Source organism: Streptopelia decaocto (genome assembly GCF_964273445.1).
Source record: "Streptopelia decaocto genome assembly, chromosome: 20".
In the NCBI taxonomy this organism is placed as follows: domain Eukaryota; kingdom Metazoa; phylum Chordata; class Aves; order Columbiformes; family Columbidae; genus Streptopelia; species Streptopelia decaocto.
Genome location: NC_138675.1, coordinates 4,831,380 through 4,857,068, shown reverse-complemented (window position 1 = coordinate 4,857,068; position 25,689 = coordinate 4,831,380). Strand labels below are relative to the sequence as shown.

General features: G+C 44.5%; 1 protein-coding gene across 7 annotated transcripts in view; it reads right to left on the bottom strand.

Annotated features, from left to right (window-relative positions):
* The window catches only part of RERE (arginine-glutamic acid dipeptide repeats), a 164,459-nt gene that overhangs the window by 111,463 nt on the left and 27,307 nt on the right, over nt 1-25,689 (bottom strand). For 4 of the 7 annotated variants that reach the window (XM_082069792.1, XM_082069795.1, XM_082069796.1 and 1 more), the window contains exons 1-2: nt 19,381-19,519; nt 3,567-4,037 (exon numbers count right to left, since the gene is read on the bottom strand). In XM_082069792.1, the coding sequence (XP_081925918.1) occupies nt 3,567-3,891 (325 nt within the window). In that variant the 5' untranslated portion in view covers nt 3,892-4,037; nt 19,381-19,519. Of the gene's footprint in view, nt 1-3,566; nt 4,038-18,971; nt 19,201-19,380; nt 19,596-25,689 lie in introns of those variants that run through there. The other 3 variants (XM_082069794.1, XM_082069793.1, XM_082069798.1) reach the window with 3 other exon arrangements.

Below are 25,689 nucleotides of genomic sequence, written 5' to 3'. Positions count from 1 at the left end.
TTCCCGCAGATCCATTTAAATGTTTCTACGTAGGCAAACAACACTGTCCTCATCTTCAGGTGACATCGAGTCATCTGTTTTCCTGAGGCTCCAAATCAACTTAGGCTTTCATCCAGAGTTTTGCCAGCCCAGCGTTCAAGGTGTCACCGTGATGCCATTACATCAGTCTGCTCCGTAGCAACAATATCTGTGGTATTACATTCTGGGCTCTAATACAGTAATATCCCTTCCTGACGTGTTGAACACACGGAATTGAAATGGGACAGGGCCCAAACAGCTTCCTCCAGCAGGAGGGGTGGGGAAAAATGTAATGAAATAGAACAAGGGCAAGTGTAGAGTCTTGAATCTGGGCAGGAACAACCCCAGGTTCCAGGATAAGTTGGGGAATGACCTATTAGAGAGCAGCGTAGGGGAAAGGGACCTGGGGGTCCTGGGGACAGCAGGGTGACCATGAGCCAGCACTGGGCCCTTGGAAGCCAATGGTACCTGGGGTGGGTTAGAAGGGGGTGGTCAGTAGGTCAGAGAGGTTCTCCTGCCCCTCTGCTCTGCCCTGGGGAGACCACACCTGGAATATTGCGTCCAGTTCCTATAGCGAAGCTGCTGAATTCCCCATGGGGTTTGGAACAGTTGGAAAAAGCCCGGACAGCCGTTCCAAAAGCACCTTAGAGCCACCCAAGTCCAGTACGATACACTGACGTCACTTCGGTACCTTCTATACCAAAAATCATACACAGGCCCGACTGTCTAACCCAAACAACAGGTGTAGTTCTGAAGTCTGGTTTGCACAGCAGAGTATCCAAGTGTTTAAATTCACATACAGTCTGACAATCAAAAAAGTAGAACTGCAAAAAAAGTGCTACAGAACAAGAGCACCAGCTTCAGAGGACACCCATTTAGGAGCCGGGTGTTAACGACACCTCATGTGCGTAGAAACCGTATGGGAAGATCAAGCCTTGCACACTGCGCTGTATTTTGGCAAAAGCCAGGAGGATAGAAGGGAATAAATCTGCACTGGAAATGGAAGGAAATTCAGCATTTATAACAAATCTAATTGAATCTAAGAGGAGGAAAAAATAATCTCAATCTTGATGCAACTGTCTTATAACCATCATTTCCTTCTGCAGAGGAAGCCTATAAGCAAATCTCAATATACATTGCATGAGAAATATTAATTGGGTACCATGAGAGTCATTTTGACAAAAGCAACGTAAGAAAAAAACTATTAGACTGGTAAGGAAACAGGGGGAGGTTGTGGGGGCTGAGAGAACAGATGGGGAAAGGGGCCACCCAGCTTTTAGGACAGGTCTGTGTGATCTCCAAAGACCAGTCACAGAGTGTTTCTAAGCTCTACTCCATAAATTTTAATACCTAGTTTAAAGCTTCACATACATTTATTGTATCTATGCAAATTAATGTGGACAGTATTTATACAGTCACAACATAGTGTAACCTTTCATTTGAAAAAATTCCAATTACCTATTGATTTACAGTTTATTTGCTATTACTCAATTATGGCTGTTGAGCTCAGTAAAGAAAAAACTAATAAGTGTTGGATTCAGTAGTTTACAGCAATGGTGTAAATAAACGAGATTTTAACCAAGGACAACTTAGTAAAAAAATGCAAACCTTGAACATTCACCCCTATCTGATAAGAGCATTTAAGAGAAAGAATAAAACAAAGGGAAAGGATTTCCTTGCCGTACAGCCCCAGAGCCCTAAGCTGAAGGCCGCTCTCCGTTCTGCACCTTTCATTCCCATCCTCCTAATCCTTGCTGCGCAAGGCTCATTCATTTAAACTCTCTTAATCCCTCCTAAATTTCATGTCATTTGTAGCCTTAGTTAAAAATACACCTCCCTATACGTAACCAGCCATAAGACAGATGCTAAAATTGCTTTAGAATGTATTAATGCACCAGAACGTGCATTCAAGATCTCACTCCTGTTAAGAAATTATCTTTTAAATACAATTTTTAAATTAGTATAGAAGTACTCCGGGCGCTGCAGCCACTGGATAAACAGTGCTAATGCTTCTCCATCCTACTACATGGTAAAATTGAGATCACAAATCCATTTTCCACCTTAATTTCCAGCCAAGTCTTCTTGCAATAACGCCGGCGTAGCGCATTGTTCTGCTGGGCCCACACAACAGCTGTTCTTAACAGATTCTCAATTATTTTTCATCCTCTGATACTGAAAATAAGATTGTCACCAAAGCTTTTCCAGGCTCCCTATTGCTACTGCTCGGGCACAAAAATACAATATGACTCAGCTACAAACCCCGGCCAAGAGAAAAACATCTCTGAACGGTTTGAAATGATAACTAAAGCACTTCAATAGATAAGCGATTGTGACAAATCCTGGTAGATTTAAGCGAAAAGAGACTCTACAACATTCACACGGAAGAACACGTATGGAATTCAACGCCTCCAACCAGCAGCATTTCCACCCATCTGATGCTGCTCACACATACAATGAGGATTTCAGAGTATTTACAGCAACTGCAACTGGATGGAGCATTTAAAACATTCCCATCTGTACTTACACAATGAGATTTTACTAGTTGAGATATACAGCACCTCATGGAAAAATGCCACGAGGTTTTACCTCATTCATTTCCACGCTTTTTAGTTCGAATCCATCTCTATTTTGCTCCAGCAGTTATTACAGCATACTGATCATTTTACAGAGGAGTAATATAGAACTACCAGGGCCCTTAAGCCAGGGCTTTGAAGAGTAAAGTCAAACATAACCAATTCCTCGTGGTGGAACAAACAACTGCAATCACCACTTTTTAAACGCTGTGTAGATAAACACAGGCATTTCTACTCAAAACTGACGAGTCGAGCTGGCAGAATAACCTCGTTTCCAAGTACAATTTCATTTGGAGGAAAAAGTTATCTGGCAACAACCACAGGTTGGATCTTGAAACCTGACATGAGGCCCTAAATGTGAATTAAGCGGCACATCCAAGACACCCAGAGCACGCTGCAAGTTCCTGCTGCTGTCCCCAGAACACCCCAGCTATTTGCTGACACTGCTGTGCACGGGCATTAGCTGGGAATGTGGGGCCGGAATCAACGGCCCCGTGGCTACGAGACCTTCACTCACCGGGTTTCCATTTCACAAACAGAAGCCAGGACAGGAGCCCAACAACAAAACCACAGCTTGTCAGAAGCCCCTGTGAGAGCTGACACCTCTCCAGGCTGCCCAGCCCAACCACCCGCTCAGAACAGCGTTGGAGCAAAGTGCTTCATCCAATTTAATCTCAATATTCCCAGGGACACAGATTCCATACGATACACAGATAACTGATGTAGTAGTAAGAAAAAAGGGTGGCTTTTTTTCAAAGGGGAGCTAAGCGCATTCCAACAAATCAGATGTTACAAGATATAGTTAAAAAAACTTTTGCATGTGTATCCATGTTTGTCTCCAGTGGAAATGTGGCAACCTGCCCCTAGGACAAGCACAATTTAAATAACCAGACAGCACATTGTGCTGTCAGCTGCAGCCAACTAACTGGTAGCTCTGGTGCCCAATTTCTTTCAAAGGAAACAAGAATTTCTTACCTCCGGGCCGGTATACAACATCATCCTCCGTGATGAAGGACGTGATTTCTCCGTTGTCTGTTCTCTCGTACCGCGACTTCTTCTTGGGTGGTTTCTTCTTGCTCTTCTTCGTGGACTCCTCCGTGGTGGCGCTGTTGTTGTCATTGTCCTCGTCTTCGCTGTGGTCGCTCTCCGCGTAGTTCTTGGCGCCCCCCTCCAGCGTACAGCTCCGCCGAGGCCGCGAGTTCTCGCTCTCCCTCGCCTTGTCCCTCTTGTCTCGCTCCTTATCCCGGTCTCTGTCCCTGTCCTTCTCTTTGTCTTTGTCTTTCTCTTTGTCCGCTGTCATGATTCGCCACGTGCCTTCTTCTGTCCTCTCACGGCTGGGCCTCCGTGAAAGGTAGACAGTGAGCCTGGGCTTCAGTCTTCTGAATTTCTCACTCAAATCCAGGAAAAATTCAACCACTCCAACAACCCCAGCGTTTTAAAAGGGTTCTTGAAAGCGAAGAGGGGGAGAAAGAAGGGAAAAACTCACGTTAATTTTCAAAATTCTTTCAATTTCCGAAAATAAAAAGTAAAAACAAACCCCCACACCTTAAAGCGATTCAGTACAGCAAACACAGGACGGGAAAATATCGCCCTTTTGAAGCATTTGTAGAGATGATAACTTATGAAGCATCTATAAAATGTCTGAAGTTATCACCATCCTCAAAAAGATCTCACAACTCCTTAAATTATTTAATTTAGTGCAGAAATATCATAAGTTCTTGGGTGGGAAGCGCTCACTGAACAGACACATCGTTCTATACCTGGGGCTGAATAAGCAGCATGCGAATAGTGGGGGAAAAGCCAATTGCAAGAAATGAAGAGTCTACAACTTCTTTTCCTCCAAGCAAATGTAAAAGTTTAGCGAGCGGCTGTGAATCAAACCACAGTAGTTACAAGCGCACTAACAAATCTCCTCCTCCCTATATCAAAACCACGACCTTTCACGCTTGCTTTACCTGTAACAGAACACAAGGAAATGGATTTTGTAACTCGTTACCTTCACACACTCAGATTGCTGCCGGGGAGTAGAAAAGGAAGAGATAATCCCATGTGTTTTACTTCCCTGACCATTCAATCAAAACAGTTCATATCAACTCCATTAGTTGTTCCTCCAACACAAGTTTGGATTTAAAAACACAATTGTGACAAGTATTTGCAAGCCCAGAACTATGGGCCTGGATCCCCTGAGCAAAACGGGGTGCACACGAGAGCCGCCTGTTCTGCTGGGTCGGGAACAACTCCAACTGAGTCCACTGGCTAGAACCCCATAGCAAAGTCACGGCCCTAAGAAGACTGAATGTTCATGCATTAAGCACCTGAGAAGGAAAAAGACTATTCTGATCGTTAAGAATTCGGCTGAGAAGCCAGCAGTGCCGTGTATTTGAAATTCCTTCCCTTACACCAATCTCAAACTACAATACTCTCGTCCCTGTTGGCTGCTACTTCAGCACTGGAAACAGCCAGAGACACAAATTGCTTTGCTGATCCAGCTCAGGCTGTGGCTCCAACCTCTCGGGTGTTTCCTCAATGAACCCATCATGCAGGTAGGAAATGATTCTATTTTCTCCCCTGTTTGCAGCAGCTGCCATGGCTCTGATAACACTCCGGGGAATCCACGGAACTCCAGGAGAGCAGACTGCAATGAACCTGTCAGTTGTCACAGAACCTCAGATCATAGCAACAGCAACGGCCTACAGGGATTCTAAGGAACGCTTTGAGTTTCTAGAGGCTGGAAACACCCCAGGAGCAAGCTTGAGGGGTTTCTTCCTGTTGTTGTTGATACAAAACTCACTTCAGAGGCTAAATAATCTATTTGTTTTGAATTAAAGCTCTTTACTCTCCCAGGGCAATCTAAAAATTACAAGTAGTTGCATCTCAGCCTACGCACAAGAGATCTTTGTGGTATTTCCCCTTGTTACTAACACCAGAAACCAAAAGCAAACAGTGATTTATAAATCAAAGCATACACCCCATGTTTGGAAGGATCTCTTCAACCACAAGAGCACAAAATATCCTGCAAGTGAAACAGTACGTCATCTATAAATTAAGCATCTCTATTTGGTCTGACATGCTCTTTATTCGCCCACCAACCGCACCACCCGCTCCGTGTCCAAAAGCTTCAATGTCCCCTAATCACTCTTGACCAACATGTAAATATTTAAAATACAATCTGCTGACTCAATGTAATTTATCAGTTACAGATGTTTTAGTGGGTTAAGCACTTTTCTCATTCTATATGGAATTATGCATGAATATGGAACCCATCACACTGACATCATCACAAAAAATCACAACAATATTGTGAACCTTCTTTTTTGTTCTCTAAAGTAAACGGGGATAACGATCAAGTATATTGCCAAACACAGTAATCACACAGATGTTTAAATCTGGATTAGGACGGTAGAAGCAAATACATTGAAAATCTTAAGTGGTTTTTGGCAGGCTCTATCGCTTGGGTTTCCAGTAATTTTACTCACTGGCAGCTTCTCATTCTCATTCTAACAAACCACCACCAAAGCAGCTGCTTCTGTCATCATCCCAGAGAAGAGAAATTCAGGTTCCAGCACCCCAGGTTGAGGAGCATTAACTGCCTTTGATCCTGGTTTACTGCTTCTTCCACGGGGAATTTTTAGAGCTTAATCTTGGAAAGAAGTCGTTTAAGCTAAAAAGGGAACATTAACTTAACAAGGGCTGAGACTCAACACAAAGGAGCGCAAGAATAGCCCCGTCCATTATTAGCTCAACGCAATTTGAAAATCCTGAGGGAAAATTTTAGCTTCGGTGCAACCACACTCAAAGATCTCTTTTATTTGTTGTTATTTAAGTAGAGCCACAGGATACACCCATTTATCCAAGTTTCTTACATCCAGGATGGGATAACTTATCTCCAGCCGGTATTCCGCACACACTGCAGGTCCTTGTTATCCTCCACTGCTTACAAATCAGACAGAAGCCAAAAACCACGTCTGCAGAACTACTCGCTGAAATCCTCTGTTCTCTGCTCTCTAGCAGAAAACGCAGATACCTACGACTTCAAACCAACCAAGCAGACACAATTTAACTTTAAACTTCATTTAAAAACTGAAGTGCAGAAGTTCATAATCATTCTTTTCAACTGCTCCTTACCCCACACTCACCTGGTCAAGGTTTGGGGTTTTTTTCAGCATTTTAAATTTGAATTAGATTTAAAAGACTCTGAGTCAGGAAAGCAGGATCCTCCTTGTACGAGCAATGAGTTCTAGTCAGATCTGGGCACTGGGAGTTATTCTAAGATGGTTAAACCCCAGTTACCCATTAGACACGGCTCAGAGATATTTGATCTATACACCTGGATATCATTATCAGAGCAAAAGGCACAAATACCACCTTTCCGCACATTAAGTACTTAAACCTCTTAACTAGTACTAAAGAGTCAGATTGTAAAGAAATATGAGACCAGGTCCCACAGAAACGCTACGAGACAAACAGAAAGTACACAGGGTAACTAAAAATACAGACAAGAGCTCCTTTTTCTTATTTAAGCCAGACAGATAAATCTTTTAACAAGATTCATTTGATCATGTGTTACCACTCTCAATAAACACAACAGGACCGTTCTTCTGTAAGCTTTAAGTCTCCTATTGCAAGATAAAAGGGCAGTTTTCAGCAAATGTCAGATTAAAGAACTATGTGCCGCGACCACTTGAGTTCCATGGAATTTTTCCTGGTTTTGATGTCAAGGAAGAATTTTAACTTGGTTTTAGCGCAAGGAATTAATATATATATAAAAAGAAAATGGCCCATAACGATTCCCTTATACACTCATAATTTTCTTCCTCTGTTCTCATGCACCATATGAGTCCCCTCTGAGGACTGTGCTGCTCTGGCTGGTATCTCAGCAGCTTTCCAGCTGTTCAAGAACAGCTGCCTGTTCTTCAATGGGACCAGCCTGTGACCCCCTGGAAGCAAGTTTGCTGAAAAGCCTTTTAAAAAGCTCCCTCCAATGAATAATATGCCGCTTATCAGTTGTCTTCCTTATCTCCTTCCCTGGCATTTTGAGTTTGTAACACAAATATAGCACTGGAATACTCGGCCAGGGATGGCCATTAGGAGTTACACATTTACAGCCCGTAGCTCTTGTAAGCCCTGGAAGCGCACGCAATTAAAAGCGTGTTTTGTTCACTTTGAACTGCTCTCTACTAATCATCCCCAAATGGCTGAAGCAGCCGGCGTGCCCAGAAACAACCCCGCGCCGGCTCCAGCAGCATCTCTCACATCAGGAGCTGTTTCTCCTGACAACCACCTTTTTTTTTTCTCCCTGCTATTTACCCAACTTGACCCGAGAAGAGCAAAACAAGAGCTGTCCTGTTTCTGGGCCGCGCTCCGCTCCCGGCTGTCAGCTTTTAAATCACAGGCTGTAACGCTGGACCAGCGATCCGCACGTTCCGCCCTCACATCAACACGCTCTGAGTTGGGATATTGGGGCATCGTTCTGAAATCCAGATCCAGCGGCGGTTTGACAGGTGAGCTATGCAGGATGACAGCTTGATAAGATGGTAATTCCCACTCTTCAACACAATGGTGGTGCTAGAAAAACTTAAAGGAACAGGAAGAAACAAGAGAGCAAAGGAGATTCCTCCCAAAAATCAAAGCAGCATTTCACAAGGCAAAAAATAAATTCTGCATTTGTCAGCAGAAAACGACAGGCTGTTCTGTGCAGCTTCACAGTTACGCTTCCAAAGGAGAAACATTTCATTGCATTTTACTCAAGAATGTTTCAAGCATCTTTAAATCCTCCCCCAGAAAGCAGCCGGGTTTACCCAGCAATTGTGAGGACTTGTAAAGATCGGATCTAAGAGAGGAAAGTAACACTTCACTTTGTCCTATTCCAGTCGGCACAGGTAGAACACCTATCTACCCACGAGGGACTGTAAATCCAGTAAGTACTAATAACAACATTTCACAAGACCTTCAGCTTTGCGCACAGAATACACTGAAAGACCAGGTGTAATATTTGAGGTCTTATCAGCTCCTACCTTCTCCAAAAACAGTCACGCAATTTAGGTACAATATTCACAGTGACCTGAGAAAAGCTTTGAGGACAGCTGCTTTTAGCCAGTTTTACACATAGGCTTCCATAAAAGTCATGTAATTCCAAATAAGTCACAATTTCCCTCCGCTTTAACTCAAGAGCAGCAGCATAAAAAAATCAATAGAGTCTTAGAAAGTTTCTGTACTCTTAATATTAACAGATGAATTAGCCAGACGTTCCGTTGTCTGTGTTCCTGTGTGGTGGGGGATGTATAAACCAGCGGGGCCGGCAGCGGAGCCGTCTGCACCCCACTGCGCTATGAGGCTGTTAGTTCAGCCACCAGCCCGACACTCATTTATCACGCTGGGACACATAAAACACCGAAGCAAACCCCTCCAAACCCTCTGCCCTCTTCACCTCGCGCACATTCCGAGCAGCTCAAGGGCCACTTCAAAACCAGAGAGCAGCCGAGATACAGAACTAGGACTGCGGCGCAGAAACCCAGATCCCAGCCCACCGGATTGATCCGCTCCATTCAGACGTGACACTCGGAACTGCTCGAGTCATTTTAGAAGGTGCTTTAACAGCCTCTATAGCCATAACATCTGGGAACAGCGAGCCACAGACAGTAAATACGAAGCCACGTATTTATTTCTTTTCCTCTGAAGTCATTCAGGCTAATGTAAATGATTACTGCACTATAGGTCTGGAGTAACGTAAAGTAGCCATCCCGTAACACCATTAAAAAATAGGACTTTTTAATATGTCCATGTAATGCAACACAGCTCCTTCGATTTAAAAGGTTGTTAGGGGAGAAAAGGCCCAAGGGACCTGTAAAGAGCTGCTATTGTAACAAGAACCATTATCTGGGGAATTTAATGTCATTTGGAGCCAAGAAAACATCTGTATTATAAGGTTGCTTAACAACATTTAAAACAGGAAAAAAAAGTTAAACAAAAAACTTGTCGTGATATACAGCAGATCATGCTGAACAGATTCTACTTTTATCTGGCAGATTCACTTTGCTTTCCTTCCAGCAACCGTATCAAACCAGATCTGGATTCCCAGGATAACTATTCAGCCAACAAAACCCAGATTAGAGACAAAACGTGAGATTAGGGTGGAGGAACCTAAAACAAAGGCAGTGGAAACCATTCCACAGAATCCCAGAATGTGAGGGATTGGAAGGGCCCTGGAAAGCTCATCCAGTGCAATCCCCGCATGGAGCAGGAACACCCAGCTGAGGTTACACAGGAAGGTGTCCAGGCGGGTTGGAATGTCTGCGGAGAAGGAGACCCGTTGCCCCTTGTCCTGTCACTGGTTGTCACCCAGAAGAGCCTGGCTCCATCCTCCTGACACTCACCCTTTAGATATCTGTAAACATGAATGAGTCCCCCCTCAGTCTCCTCTTGTCCAGCTCCAGAGCCCCAGCTCCCTCAGCCTTTCCTCACACGGGAGATGCTCCACTCCCTGCAGCATCTTTGTTGCCCTGCGCTGGACTCTCTCCAGCAGTTCCCTGTCCTGCTGGAACTGAGGGGCCACAACTGGACACAATATTCCAGGTGTGGTCTCCCCAGGGCAGAGCAGAGGGGCAGGAGAACCTCTCTGACCTACTGACCACCCCCTTCTAACCCACCCCAGGTCCCATTGGCTTCCTGGCCACAAGGGCCCAGTGCTGGCTCATGGTCACCCTGCTGTCCCCAGGACCCCCAGCTCCCTTTCCCCTACGCTGCTCTCTAATAGGTCATTCCCCAACTTACACTGGAACCTGGGGCTGTTCCTGCCCAGATTCAAGACTCTACACTTGCCCTTGTTATAGTTCATTAAAATCACCCAAACGAAAACTAGATCAGGTTATTTTTGGAAAACCCTTTTAAGGAGCAAAGGCAAAAAAACTGGTCTTCAGCCACATGAACTGTTTTATTTAACTCCAAGCAACTGCCTGTGCATTTGAAGTACTCGAAATGGCAGAATAACTGCAGGGTGGGCTCCTCGGATGAGCTGGCGGACCAGACATTTCCACTGAAATGTGGCTGTAATTAAAGCAATTTCTCTCTAAAGAAAGCAGCGTCCTCAGAGTTACAGACACCATGGCCAAGACTGAGGAAAGCTCAAGCACTCCGTAAAATTCCACAACAGCGGAAACAAAGAAATTCTGCTCTTTCAGTCCTGTGACAAAGGGGGGAAAACCAGCACAACATCATCAGAACAAGCAATGGGTATTAACAGGACATAATTTCTGTTGTCCACCATTTTGACATAAACATCGATACAAATGATATTTCTGCCTAGTGAAACAGTCTAATTTCAGCCACTGGTCTCATTTTCTCCGAGGAGCAGCTTATTTTGGTTAATGACGGAGCCAACGTCAGACTTTCCCCGCACAGCCTCTCCTCCCCGACACAAGCGCTGTTGTAATCGGGAGATTAAGGGGGCTTATTCATGCGTGAAATGCAGCTTGATCTCCGTCTCGTATTACAGACGCTCTACAGCAAACGGTCAGCATATTCTTCATAATTTCACAACACTTAACAACCGAAATGCATTAAACTACATCTCGCTCCCTTTATTGCACCGACAGAAAACAGGAACAAATACTTGAGCATTTAAAGTAGTAAAACCTGACTAGTGGAAGTTCAACCTTTGCTCTTCACTCCTCAGCTACACAAGCAGGTTCTGCTACGAGGCGGCAGGAATATTATTCCAAAAGCAAATATACACAGTGCTCTGTACACAAACAGGCGCAAGCACAGAAAGTTGTGAGTCAGCTGCACTGTTTCGACACAATTTTATCTGCAGTGACCCTGCACAACAGTTCATTATCCTGCTATATTCTCGCTAAAGATTTCAAAACACACGTTAAAAGGTATGCGGCAAAAAGGGTCTGTGTTTCAAGAGAGCACGTGAAATGGCAGCAAGCAGGTAATTAGGAAATATTCCCTCTCTTGATGTCACCAGTTTTTAAACACAAGAGAGGAATCACACAAATCGCATAGATTTGTTTTTCTTGACAAATAGCAAGAACTATTAGGTTATCTTAACATGTAGGATCATGGAGTAGAACAGATGAATGAACACAACAAATTGTCTATAGTCGCTTTTAGATGAGTCAGGAAAGCAGTAACATTCGCTCCAGCACCAAATAACTCCTACTACAGCTCTTGTAGCACAACTCAACAGCTACAGCCAAAGCACTGGACACCAGGTGCACCCACGGGAGTGAGAGAACAGGTCAGATTCACCACCGACACCAAGATTAGCCTTGATTTTCGAATTCAAGACAGACCACCATAAGCTTATTTTCATCACATTCATAAAACATCAACATTTACGCAAGCGGGCTATTCTAAAGGCTGCCTGACTTCCAAAACTGCTTTTGCAGTGTTTCAAAGCCTTAAGGTTCGACCCCTAAATTCAGTGCACTGATACGCGGGGGGCAGCAGAACCACAGACTGCACTAAAACCCACCATGGGCTTCTACTCAGAATTTTAAAGACCTTCCGATTCTTTATCATGTATTTTCCTGCCCAGCAGAAACTATTTCTACAAAGCAGCATCCATTCTCATCTGCGTTTATTTTAATACAACAACCACCAGAGTGCATTTCACCCAACCAAACCACAGCGAGGACACAAGAGCCGTCATGGGACTATTTGTGAAGGAGGAGCAGTTCACAGTCTCGTGTATTAGGTGTTTCAACGCTATACATGACATTTCTGCCCGTCTCTGCTACAAGAACAACTGGATCAGTAATCCGCCGCTAACGAACCCGTTTGAAAGAGACTTCACGACTGGCTGCGTCTTTCATGAGAGGAGGAAGGAAACATTAAGAAATGCTCCAAGTGATTAGTCTGCTCCTAATCTAAACCAAGAAGAAGTATTTTAACACTGCATGAAATAACTTCTGACTCCGGTCACGCTTTAGACATTAATATAATTTCCACTTCCAACAGTCTCGGCAGATACTCAAACTACTGTATGACTAAAGTAATGGAATCTCGCGTAGCAGAATGAGGCAATATAGTTGAATTAATGTGTTTAGGGCTGATCTTATAAGCTGAGAACAATGTTGCAAAATTAGACCATACGCGTGGAATAATCCATGCAAACAATTATTAAGCCACAAATGGAACCTGGTGGCCTCACAACAGCACCACGTCGCATCATTTGCCACCAACAGTGGCTGGGAATGGCAAAGGGCCACAGAAAACAAACTGGCCATGGTACTTGTGCCTTATCCTCCTTAAACCCAGGACTGTTCATCCTTAGTGCACTGACATTCTGACAAGAACAGGAGACCTGAAACATCTAAAGAGAGGAATGAGCACAAGAAACAAAAAGAAAGCAAAATCTCCTTAGCTTTCCTAATGACATGCTAATACTTCATGACATGCAAATTAAGACCACACAAGCCAAATATTATACTGGAAATACCTTCAAAACAGGAGGTTATTTTTCCTAAACGAAGCAGTATGAAATTCCTAACTTTCTTTTCAAGGTAGAATTTTCAGCTTAGACACCAGTAACAGCCCTGAAATGACATTAAAAGATGGGTAAACCGGTTTGCAGTCTGCAGTGGACAGGACTCCAGGCTGAGCGGAGCACCGCTCGTTGTTCAAATCACTGTTTCGGACAGTCTTTACTCTTTATAACAAACTAGGATTACCGTATTTTGCTTGTTCTTTCAAATAAAGACCCCAGGTGATCATTTAGCAACCAAAAGGCAGCAAAACCAATTAGACTATTTATTATAAATGTGACGCAATGAAGTTCTACTTGTACAAACATACCTTTGAAGGTTCTTATCTACAGAGTTTCCATCATTCGCTGCACACGAGCATTCAACAACAGAACACGCGGGAGTTCAGAAGGACATCAAGTCAACGCTTTTCCCTGAAACACCAACCTAACCAGGAGCTGCTTTCAAAATACTACAGCAGAAAATCCACCAAGCAACCCGAGCAACTGGGACCTAATTAAACCCATCCAAGCCTTGAGGGACCAGCCTGTTTTCTCCCCAGCCTCTCCCATGGGACAGACACAACCAGCGGGAGATTTATGACGTGCTGACTGGTTCTACACGTACGCTGAATTATGACCTGGCCTGTGAATCAGCCTGAACTCTGGTCTAAGTGCACATCAAAACAATGATGTAACTTTTTTTTTTTTAATACAGAATATGGAATAATTTTTTTATGTATAGCTTTTTAGTATCAAACATCACAAGGCCAAGAAAGAGCAAGATAAACTCACCTAAAAGGTACCCATCAAGCTCCCAGCCCAACAGCAAAGTGAAAACTTGCTCATGAATTTTCACCTGTGCTCCAAAACAAAAATAAACTGAAGTCGCCACATGCACAATTTAGACTATAAGAGGCAGGAAAAGTTTCCTGAAGATAATCATGGGGAAAGTTTCTATTATTCATCCTCTATCCCCATCATTATCTATGGGACTCCACCACTTGCTTATCTGCTTAACAATAGTTTATATTTACTCTAGAACTCCCATGAAAGCCAAGTCTAAACAAACTTAAGCTACTGGGACATTTCCAGTGTTCAAACTGCACTAAAAAGCCAATTTTGAAGAAAACACCCATGTTTCTGACCCGCTCGGAGTTCCCTGGAACCCAGAGATACCTGGAACAGCGACGCGGAACACGCTGCTTAGTTCAGTATTTTCAGTGGGTATTTGAGCAGCGTCAGCTGAATATAACAGAACAAGATAGTTCATTTACCTTTGGCACCAAAGTGTATCCTCACAAGTAAAGCTCTCGGCTAAAGGCACAGGTTTAAAAACATTTTATACCCAAATATAACCGTATACAGCAGCACTTGTGCAAAATGCCAACCCCTCAAGTCCAGCACGCACATGTTTAGCTTCATTCTCATTTCTATTACTGACTCCACGCTTTACACCAACTACAGACCCAAGGTGAAATGATATTATCAAGAACTGAAAAACCTCACAGAAAACCTATATAAACAGATGGCATAATTTGGAGGTTTTTTTAATGCTACTTAGCATTTACAGCTGGAAGTGGCAAAAATCTAACATGCAAATTAGAAGATCAACACAAAAGAGGACAATGCCGTTTCTTTTAAAGACAGGCAGTCAAAATGTTGAAACAGACTGCAACCAATTTTCATACACTATTCATAATTACTTTATTACGCTGTGAAAGGGTAATCTGTTTCCAAATGATCTAATAACCTTGGGCTGCTCTTAACTCTCTATACTGGCCGTAACCACGAGCACAGGCCGGGTCTCCAACTTTAAGCCAATTACAATAGTCTAATATTAAACGTGCAGGTTAGATGTGTCCTTCCTCACACACTCTCCCACAAACCAACATAAAAGATCACCTAAGAGCATTAAATTAATACGCAGGAACTGCTATATATAACCAATATCCATTCCCAGCTCTAATCTCACAGGAATAGCTTTATTATGAGGAAAGGGAAAACTGATTTCTGGCTCCTTTGTTAGATTTCAATAGGAAATGGAGCAAATACAGCATGTTTTGACTGTTTGGAAGAGTAAATTGTACAGGGATCTGTTCCTACATCAAACTTTAAAAAATAAAGTCCCCAACCGTAAGTGCTTGAAGCATATTGACTATCATATTATGGTTCGGTCATTTTCACCTTGTCTTGTAATTTCACTACCTGCTGAGGCAACTTTTAGTCATCACGGACTAAATCCAAGAAACTTCACAACATGAAAAAATACCAATAACTAAGTTCCCAGGTGCTTGGGTTAAAATACCTATTAACATTACTCTCTGCTGGGTTCCTACGGTTTTCCAAGCAATATACGGGGAGGGGAAGCAGAAAGGCTGTGAACTTCCCAGGCAGAGGAAGGAACGTATTGATCCTGGTGTGGCTAAGTGAGCTCATTTTGTAGACTGATTACATTAACGGGCTGACAGCTCCTAAAGCAACATCACTGCTGAGTTTTAGCAAGCTGGCAGAACCTCCCCCCTCGCACCGGAGCCACTTGGACAGTTGTATTTCTAAGGCAACGCTGAGTGTTCTTCACACAAAGATGAAAAACTCTGTTTAAAAATCCATGCAATCGACTATCAATATTAGACATTCACATCAGAGCACCAGGTAGTTTCCTATTCCAGGACTACGCTGATTGAGATACCATTTATCTTATTTACCCTTGAAATGCAAAATAGAGCTACTGGGTGTAAGTCATTTACTGATCTGAGTCTCTCACTTTAAAAACAAAGGTTCAAAGCAGCAGACATCTTGGCAAAGACATCACAGCTCACAACAATTAATAAAACTACCAGACAAGCTTGTTGACCGACCTGATCCCGTCTGAGCGCCACCACTGTACTGAAGCAGCCAAAGCTGCTCTGTACCCTTTACAGAGATCAAAGTGCTGAGCGCCTGCATCAAACACCACAGGCTACACGGAATTCCTGCTTCCTAATGCCTACAAAACGCTGCTACTTCTGTCCAGTTTTCTGCATCTCTTGTCTGTGGAGCCAAGTGCCCAACAATTATCGCACCCCTGAGAACGAACTCTGGGGTGCACTTGTAGCTCCGCTCCCAAACTGCTTTTGTTTTCTGCCCGCTGCATTCAGCTGAAGTAGAATTAGAAATTGATTAAGTAAATGAGTCTGGCTGCAAATGCTGGCAGTTCAAAACGAGCTTCACTCATGGTTTTGATCCCCTGCTTTGGGGACCAGGGTGACCATGGGGCACAAGGCCAACAGCTGGGACCTGTAACAACTCCAGTCAGCACCTTTTAATCATTCATCTGCCAGAGCCCGGCCCAATGCTGCAGTGAAACAGCCTTCATCTGAAAATCACTTGGCCAAAACAGCGTTTCATTATAATCTCAACATGTATCTATTTCCACACTCTGCCTTCATAACTGTGCTGTTTGTTTTTACCAGTAACCAGATCTCAGGTGAATTATCATGTTATCAGTATATACCACCAAATTACAGAAATGCTGGTTCTCAGCGTTTTACAAACTGTTTTTACCCCTAATCCAGCATACACACAGTACCACCACAATCTCTCTAGCACTTGAAAAATTCCCAGAACAAGGCAAGAATAACATACGTACAACTGACCCAACACTCAGAGCTGGCTCCATAAACTGTACATCCATTAAAGAACACAACGCAATCTGCCTAAAACCCTCAGGTGCCCAAAAGGAATGGCATTGCTTCTACGCTTTCAGACACCCTTTAAGTCCTTTATCTACATATAGGTCAATCACTACAGCAGGAACTCATCCACAGTACAGCAGAAAATACATTAAAAAAACACACTGTACAATTAGGAAGTTTGAGGTTCCTTCTGGCTACTCTTAAGCACAACATGTAGCATAACCCCCCTGAACCCCAAAAAACAAGGAGGTTTGGGATCAGACTCCTAATGAATAGCTCGCTGGCTTCCCCAGCACACAGACCCAAACAAAGCTCTCTCGATGAGCTGCTAAGCACTCACATCACTAAACAAAAGCCCCGTCTTGTCACCTTTACATAAATAAAAGCAAAAGAGGGGTTGAGAGACACATCAAGGGATTCTCTACAACCTGCAGTAAAATCGCAAAGACAGTCGAACTGTTCTGACAGAACAGCTGTACACATCATTATGTTAATTAAAATTAAAGTCTCATCTACTTAGCATACAAGCAATTCACTGAACCTTAGTGACAAAAGGAAGGAACCATTTCCTCAGAGGCACCATCAGGTCCAGCTTAACAAGTTCTCCGCTTACGCTGAAGGCCACGGCGTAAAGGAGATGGAAAAGTATTTAAGAAGCAGCTCTGGCTATTTTAAGTAAAACAAAGCACTATCAGCTCTAAAACACACACAAAGGAAGTGTAGGATGGATTACGTCAGCCCTCGCCTCAATTCATAAATCCGAACCGCAAAACAAGACAAATTCTTAACTGCCTTTCTCTGGAAACAGGGTTACAGTGAACACATGCACTTTATGGCTTAAAACCCGTTACCGACCGACACTCGCTGACGCATCACTTTGAACCAGCCGGGGAGGGGAGCAGGGCTGTAATCCCGGCGGGTCCCGGTGCCAGATCAAATACCAGGGCAAGAGCCGCTGCCAAGCGCCAGCCGGAGCACAATGAGCGCCCGAGCGCTCTGGCCTCAAAACCACCTTCCAGCGCTCCCAGAGATCTTTAGAAAATACTTTAAACACTACGAAATTACAGGCTTGGAAAAAACAAACAGCAGCTTTTAAATGCTGCTCCCACACAGTTCTCGACTTGCTGTCAGGCAGCTAAAACGTCTGTCTTGTGATAGTCACTAGGCATAAGCGTTCAGAAATGCGATTGCCTGTAAGAACAAAAACTGACAAAAATGCAGAGTTGGTTGCACGTCTGGAACTAATTGCCTGCAGATTAACGGCTTTACATTGGAACAGTGCTCGCCTGTAGGGTTTCAAATCCAGTTTACTTTAAACTGAGTTCCCAGAAGAAACATATTGGTGGAGCATCTGAAAGCACACTCCGCTAGATTTCCATCCTCCGCTTCGTGCCTAACGTTTAAGGGGAAAAAAAAGTCACCTTGTCAACTGCTATTTCCAATCCCATGCAATTAGAGCAGCCCCATCTGGCTGCGAGGCCATCCAGGCACACAATGCCCCACGCAGGCACAGCCACATGGGCTTAAGCGCAGCTTAAAACCAACCGCAAAACAAAGCAGAGCTGGTTTCTTCCTCAGGAAACAAAGTGGCCAAGCAGGTCTCCTGTCGCTATCTTAAAACACCATTAAACAACGCTCAAAAAGTTACACCACACATCGTACCAATTAGTACTTCAAAGGCATTCCATTTTATCAAGTGTAGGGGAAAAGCACTTTCTTCCAGGATGAGGAAAATGCAGCTCCTTATCTCATCTGCTTAGAAAAAATAATTGAACACAGCACTCTGTTTGGCTCAACTGTTTATATTTAGAACACAGAGGTAAAGCGTTTGTTATGGAAACAAACTCCAGCAGTCTGAAAGCATTCTGACCTCCTCAGGCCAATAACAACTGTGGCCTCACCTACCGACTGCATCCAACTTTGTCTGAAAAAAATGGAGTAGCCAAAAGGGGAGAAGAGAATTAAGCCAGGCGTTTTCTCCGCCCAGGTGTTTTTGTGTTATCATTGGCTAAGTAACAATTAGCCAACTTTAAGACCAACCTTCATTTTCCCCTTGGAAATACAACGTGTACACAAGAAGGCACCAAAGTTACCCCATCAGCGTGGTCCGGAGCCCCCACTGCACTGACCCCCAGCTGCGACTTCACCAGCAGACCCCGGGTCCTGCTCCAAGAGAAGGTCCCACCGCTCTGAGCCCCACAGGGGACACTGACCCGGGTTTGGGGGGACACTCACCCGCCAGCCCGGGGCTCGGGCTCCGCAGCTCTCGGAGTGAACACAACTCGCCCACAGTCGCTGCTCCCGCCTGACCCCGGCGAACCCCGTTTCGCCCCCGCAGCCCACGGGGTGTCGGGGGCGGCCGCGGGGACCGAGAGGAACCGGGAAGCGGGAGGAACCGGGGCCCGGGGCCGCCGAGAAGGCGCAGTTGGCGAACAAAAGGAGGCCCCTCCGCCTCGCAGCCGGGCCGGGGTGCGGAACGAGCCGCCTCGCCCGGGCCCGCCGGGTTTTCCGCCGCTCCCCCCACCCCCGGTCAGCAGCGCGGCCGCCGCTCCCCGCCCGGCACCGGGAGGCGGCGGAAAACCCGGCGCGGAACCCGCCCGCTCCCCCGTTCCCCCGCGCCCCGCCCGGCTCCGCTCTCACGCACCGGCCCGGCCCGGCGCCGCTTCCCCGGTGCAGGCGGCGGGGACGCACCGGAGAGCCCCGCTCCTTCCCCCGGCCGCCGCCTCTGCCTCCGCCCCGCTCGGCCCCGCCGGAACCGGGAGCCCCGTGATTGATGGCAGCTCTTTAATAGCGTGGTCAGCTAGAAAATGCATCTGCAAGCAAGATATTGAGGAGGCGAAGCATCGCCGGGAGTGATCAGCGGCTCAACATCCCGGAGCTGCAGCCAGGAATATTAATGCGAGCTGAGCTCCTCGCCGCTCCAAACGCTGATCAAAACACACAGGGGGTGGGGAAAATGCAGATAAAACAGAGGGGTGGAGGGAACACATCCACACACGGCGCTCAGCCCTAAGATGGATAAGAAGGAGATGCCTGTCCGGTGTCACATTAAAAGACACTTCTACACGAGGATTTTTGCTGGCAATGAATTCAATTAGTAAGCCATTTTGTTTAAAATCCTTTCTACATCATCTTCCCTCCCCCCACATTAGAAACAGAAATTCAACTGCTCAGCAAAATATGTTCCTCATAATTGCATTTAATTGGCGATTTTCAAAAATAATATTGATCCTTTACTACGTGTCTTCATGCAAACCTGTAACTTGTCTGAATCTCAGAATGTCTTGCACTGTTCTTTAAAAGCACAACCATGACCTTTCAGCTGCGAGGACCAACTTAATTTTAGAGCCAAGCTTTGCCATTTCCCTTGCAGAATAAAATGCAAAACAAGTCATCTATGTAATCCATTACCTGAGGGCAGCGTATACTCTTCCCTGCCAAGAAAATCTAGTTCCTAGCCATGCAGTAGTATTTTACCTATAAAATAAATATGGGTGTACGTGCACCTTCTCAGGGCTGGTTTTACAAAATTTTAAAAATAATAATTTTTGAAAAAATAATTATCAAGGGTCACCGACCCAGTTAATTAGAGCAACACCCTCAAGTACTGTCTGCCAGCTTATTCTTTCCAGATGCTGTTAATTGTTTGTACTTGGATATTTGCCCTCTGTTTATCCACAGATATTCCTACCATGTTTTGTGCCACAGCACGGGAGACAAAGGTCCAACTTCAAACAGTTATTCTGTACTTTCTAGAAAGAGCTGCCTAAAACCACTAAGAGAGCTGAAGCAGCTGATTAATTCTAACGCCCTTGCCACATCGCAAGGCTGCGATGATCGATACACATTGAAGAGGGTGCCCAGCACAAGCTTCGCTCCTGCAATATTCATCGTACAACAGCTCCTGACCTGGAGCCCGTCTGCCAAAGAGCTGGTTTGAAATAAGCTTTGTAATCAAGGAGCCGTGTGATAGCTCCAAACCTGCCAGAGCTGCAATTCAATGCCCAAGTCAGTACAAAGCAACCACATTGCACTTATCCTCACTTCAATTTTCTCATCAAATGTGACCTGACACCTGGCAAATCATACAAGGAACTTACTGCTCCAGTGTGTATTTAAATGAGTGTTTCCTTCTAATGACTTCCAAACGAGCTTTCCAGCGGTACATTCATTCAGGCCAAGTTCCATTTATTGGAAAAATAGAATTGGATGGTATTTGTTCTAAACCACCTTATCCCTTTAGGACAGACGACCCCGCCCGCTTGGACCACAAATCTTGAAAGCAGAAAAATGCACTTAATTTTTTTTTTAATTGTATCTGTAGACCTTTCTCTACTTCATTAGGACAAAAGTTGTTCAAGCAGTGCAGAGCAGCATCCAGCAGTTTGAACGCAGCAATAGAACTGGAGAGTATTCTGGAGTCTCAGACACCGTCTTACAAATCCAGCTTCAGAATTTGGCAGCGAAATCATGTGAAGTCCCATCTGTTTTCCTACAGCATGTTGGAGACTCTTGAATGAAGAGAACGGCTACAGCATTCAATCACTGACACCAGAAACAACTCGGCTTTCACTAATTGGCTTTCCTATGAGATATGGAGATCTGCCCCCATTTCACAGACTAAAATAAAACACATGCACAGGGTACAGCCTCCAGCTCCAGTTTGCAATAGGGACTTATCTTGTCATTTGGAAATCGGTAATAAAAGATGAAAATCTTTTCCTGATCATGCGATGCACCTTTAGTAGTCACAACACTATCACCTTACAGTAGCATTTAACACCGTCACTAAAAGCACATGGCTGAAAAAGGGGGAAAAAACTGAGTTACACATACAGAAAATACATCGAGACCGCTTAAGCAAAAGCTGCCACAAGGGTTAGGCAAATATATTGGCGAGAATGAGACCCAGGACAGGCTCGAGCAGAGATTCCCTGAATTACAACAGCTTTGGAACAATTGCTACAGACCTCGCACAACACGGCGCTGTGTTTGGTCCAGCGTGCGTTAGTTATCTGGTGTCACACAAGGAAATCAAGCGCAAATCCAGCGCAGCGAAATCCAGCCCAGCTTTCCTGGCAGCCTTCATTTATCAAAACAAGCCTGTCATGTTGAGTACCATTAACAGATAATGAACACAGACAAGGGATGCGGTTACAAGCAAAGCACTCCGCATGCTACAGGCCTAAGCACGCAGCCAAGGGAGCTGATATTTATTATAAACATTATAATTAAATAGAACACCTAGTTGAAAAAAGTTAAGGTCGTGACAATAAACAACAGAAGCTGGAAATCTGAAAAAAAAAAAAAAAGGCTTTGACTTGCTGTCAGTAATTCCTGATATTGCTTAAAGGCGTTGTACATGTTCACATAAACCGTCGCTCCTTGCAGCTCAGGACTGGAAAGCACCCATCAATTTGCACTTTTCATTTTGAGCGCTTTCCGTGAATACCGTAACACTTTGTACACGGTACCTACGCACTGCGGCTCGAAGACTGAGCTCCGAGAAGTGACAGACAGCGTGTCTTCAAAGGGCTGCAAAATGGGCGGCTTTCTAGACATACTACTCATAACAAACAGGAATAATTCATAACTTTGCACAAGTCCTACCGTATTTGAAGAACATTAAATGCAGATATACAAATTCAAAGAATATTTAATACAGGCACACTCCCTCCAAGCCACAAGACCTATTGATCAGCAGCATTCTCTGCTGCTTCCAACAGAATTTGCCAAAGTATAAATCGACAATGCACCCACTAAAAAAAATGCTCCAAAGGAGCAATTTCAGGTCTCCCAGATATGTACACACTTGAAACACTGACCATAAACAGGTTTAATGAGATTATACAGATTCAGTCGGTAAATTAAGTTTGGGTTGCCTTCTTTTAAGAGACATCCAAGACAAAGAGGTCCCACAAACACTTAAAAGCAGCTCACTCTGAACTCATGCAATTAACTCACCCCATTAACTTTTCTTTTTTAAAGCAGGTTCAAGTACTCTGTCTGGCTTGCACTAATTATTACAAAAATAAGCCTTCGATTTTTAAGAACACATGGAGATGCGTTCTTAAAAAAAAGCTAGCAGAACACTACTGCCCAGCTTAGGCAAGCAACAAGTGCCACATTAAACCCCTGCTAAGCTGCACCTATTTTTAAAAGGGGACTTAACAATGTCTTCAGAGCTCCATGTGGATCAGGCTCTCCCTTTGGATCTGGCGGTGGGTAGAGCAGGTTCAAGGAGAACAAGCCACCAGCTTCATATTATTGCCACAGCACTGTTTCCTGGTTTAACATCACATAGAATTATTTGGGTTAGGAAGAGACCCTCAGGATCATTGAGTCCAACCACAACCTCGCTCTAGCACTAAACCATGTCCCTAAATGGTTGGAGGCAGCCAGGTTTTTATGGCTTTAACATTGACCCCAGTGAGAATCAGGCCTGCATACTGAACCTCCTGCTCCCTTTCGAAAGGACTCCCTTGCAAAATTCCTTGGTTGGTTGGTTTCTTGCTTTGCAGGAGCTGTTTTTGATGGAGGATGGAGAGGGATTTTGTCACTTGTCTCTATAGTTTCATTCCTCCTCCTCTATGAGGGGCAGCAACGTGCTGCCATTGCCCCCTGTATTCATCAACAAGTCACAGGTCACCGCAACAATCCCTGATTTAAGAGCCCAGTTAGCCCACTGGGGCTCCACTGGGCAGGCCACTCATGTCACTTCATCCCAGTCCTCATTACAAGCTTCCCATACATTCCCAGCTAAAATCACAAGGATGCCTCCAGTAAAACAAGAAGCCTGCAGCAGAGACAATTGAAGCTGGAAGTTCACTAGAGAATTGCTGAGGCCAATGGTCAACTGGAGCTTCCTCAGCAGAGGAAAAGCAGGCTGGGCTACCAGTAGGAAAGGTCCGTCACCTCTGCATTGCTCCCAACACAAGCATTGAGTATTTGTTACCCGTCTGTTTGTTTTCAATGCAATACCAAGCCTAGATTCTATCCTAAATACAAAATATTTGGTCAGGTTAGAGGTAATGTTTTATTAGTATAAACACAGCTGAGAATAAACGATATGAACTTCTACAAAACAGTATTGTCTACACACAAATGTCTTCAAACCTGCTTGAAGCAGGACAAGTCCTGTCTACACTTGTAGAGAATACACAACAGGAAACACATTGAGTTTTAAACAGCTTCTTGCCACAGCACTAATTCAGCTGCAGCTCGCTCCACAGCATACAGGGCGCTTCTCCACACCACCAGAACGTCATCTCCAAGAGGAAATACAGTGCAACGTTATTATTGCTTCAACATAATCAAAAGGCCATTTCATTCTGTAATCCAAGCCTGCCTAAGGAGACTGTAAACTCTGCACACAGTTAAACACAATCCGTCTTGCCCGCTTCCGCTCCAGCACGGTTACATACACAGCAGTTCGTAAAAAATCAGCACACGACGAGCGATTTTAATTTAGTGTGTAACTGCTGCAATTTGGATCAACCATTTCCTTCCTCTCGCAAATCCCCAAATGGAACCCGTACCCTGTGCAGACCACCAGCCTTCAGAGGTGCGGCTTTTTTTGTTGGGTTGGATTTTGTCTCTTTGCCTCGAGTGTTTTGTTTGGTTTTATTTGGGGTGATTTCCACCCCCCTGCAAGCCTCTAGGTGTGCAGTGTCTAACCTAGAGCCTGCTAAAGCAAACTACCAACACTATCACACATTTTATGGCGCAAGAGCTACGACTCCTTTTCTGTACTTACGCAGTGTCCACGCTTGCATTGCAGAAGCTGTAAATCCTGACAGGTCACTGTTAAAATCCCTGGGAAAGGAGGATCCGACCAAATACGGAGAAGTCTCAAACCTCATTTTAACCACTCTCAGGCCCCAGAGCCCCAACCACCCCCCTTGCTGTAACTGCCACCAACAACGGCCACCAACTCCTTTGCCACCCCTGTAAGGTCACACCTCTAGGACCAAACTCCACCTGACAAGAGATGCACGAGTCTCACAGCACAAACAAAGAAAAACAACTTAAATTCCAACATGTGTGCACTGGAGGTACCTACTGCTTAGTAATACAATTGCTTGTTATTAGGTAAAAAGACCATAAGTTGCCTCAAATGCTTTCTCAGCCCATCCAGACTCAGCCAAAATATTCCTGTAGCTACAATCAGCGCATCACTTTGCTTACTAAGTGCTGGGGAGGGGAACAAACCAACCGAAAGAAGCCCAAAAACCAAACAGACATGGCCAAGCCCATGAGGAGTTCGATCCCAAGTTCCCACCCAATTAGGTGAATGTTCATAGTGGGGATCAGTCCCCCCCTCCAAATGCGCAGGACCCAATTCTGCCACCTACAGAAACCCCTCAAACCAGACTCAGTGCACCCAACAAAAAGCATTTTCTATTTACAGTTTAAACTTATTTGAAGAACAATGTAGCTGCACCTCAAAAACGATAAAACTCCCCCAGCAGGACAATAAGCTTTATTTGGGAAGGGAAATGAAGATAAACCAAAAAAGATTAACGAGGTGAGGAATGCGGAAACTTGGCAAGACGTTTAAATAAAAGTGTTTATGTGCATAGGTAAGTATGTAAGTACAAAGCGGAATGAACTCATTTGGCATATTGTGACCGAGCTACGAGGGAACAAGCAGAGTAACTTGAAACCCAGCTCCGGCTTTCAGAGCTGGAAAGCAAAACAACCCAGATTTAAGCAAAAAAGTTAATAGCTGCTAATCACAGGTCTCACTTTCTTCAATATTTCTCCTCTGGTTTGTTTCCTCTCCTGTGTAGGGACTAATACTTACACTCAAAAATGGTTGGTTTGGGTTTTTTTAGAAAAGCCCTGCCCTGGGAAACTCCAAATTACAGAATGGTGCATTGTAAGCCAAGAATATTAAACCAAGATCCAGTAGTGTCTGCCAGATTTGGTGGTACTTACAGCAAGACATCAA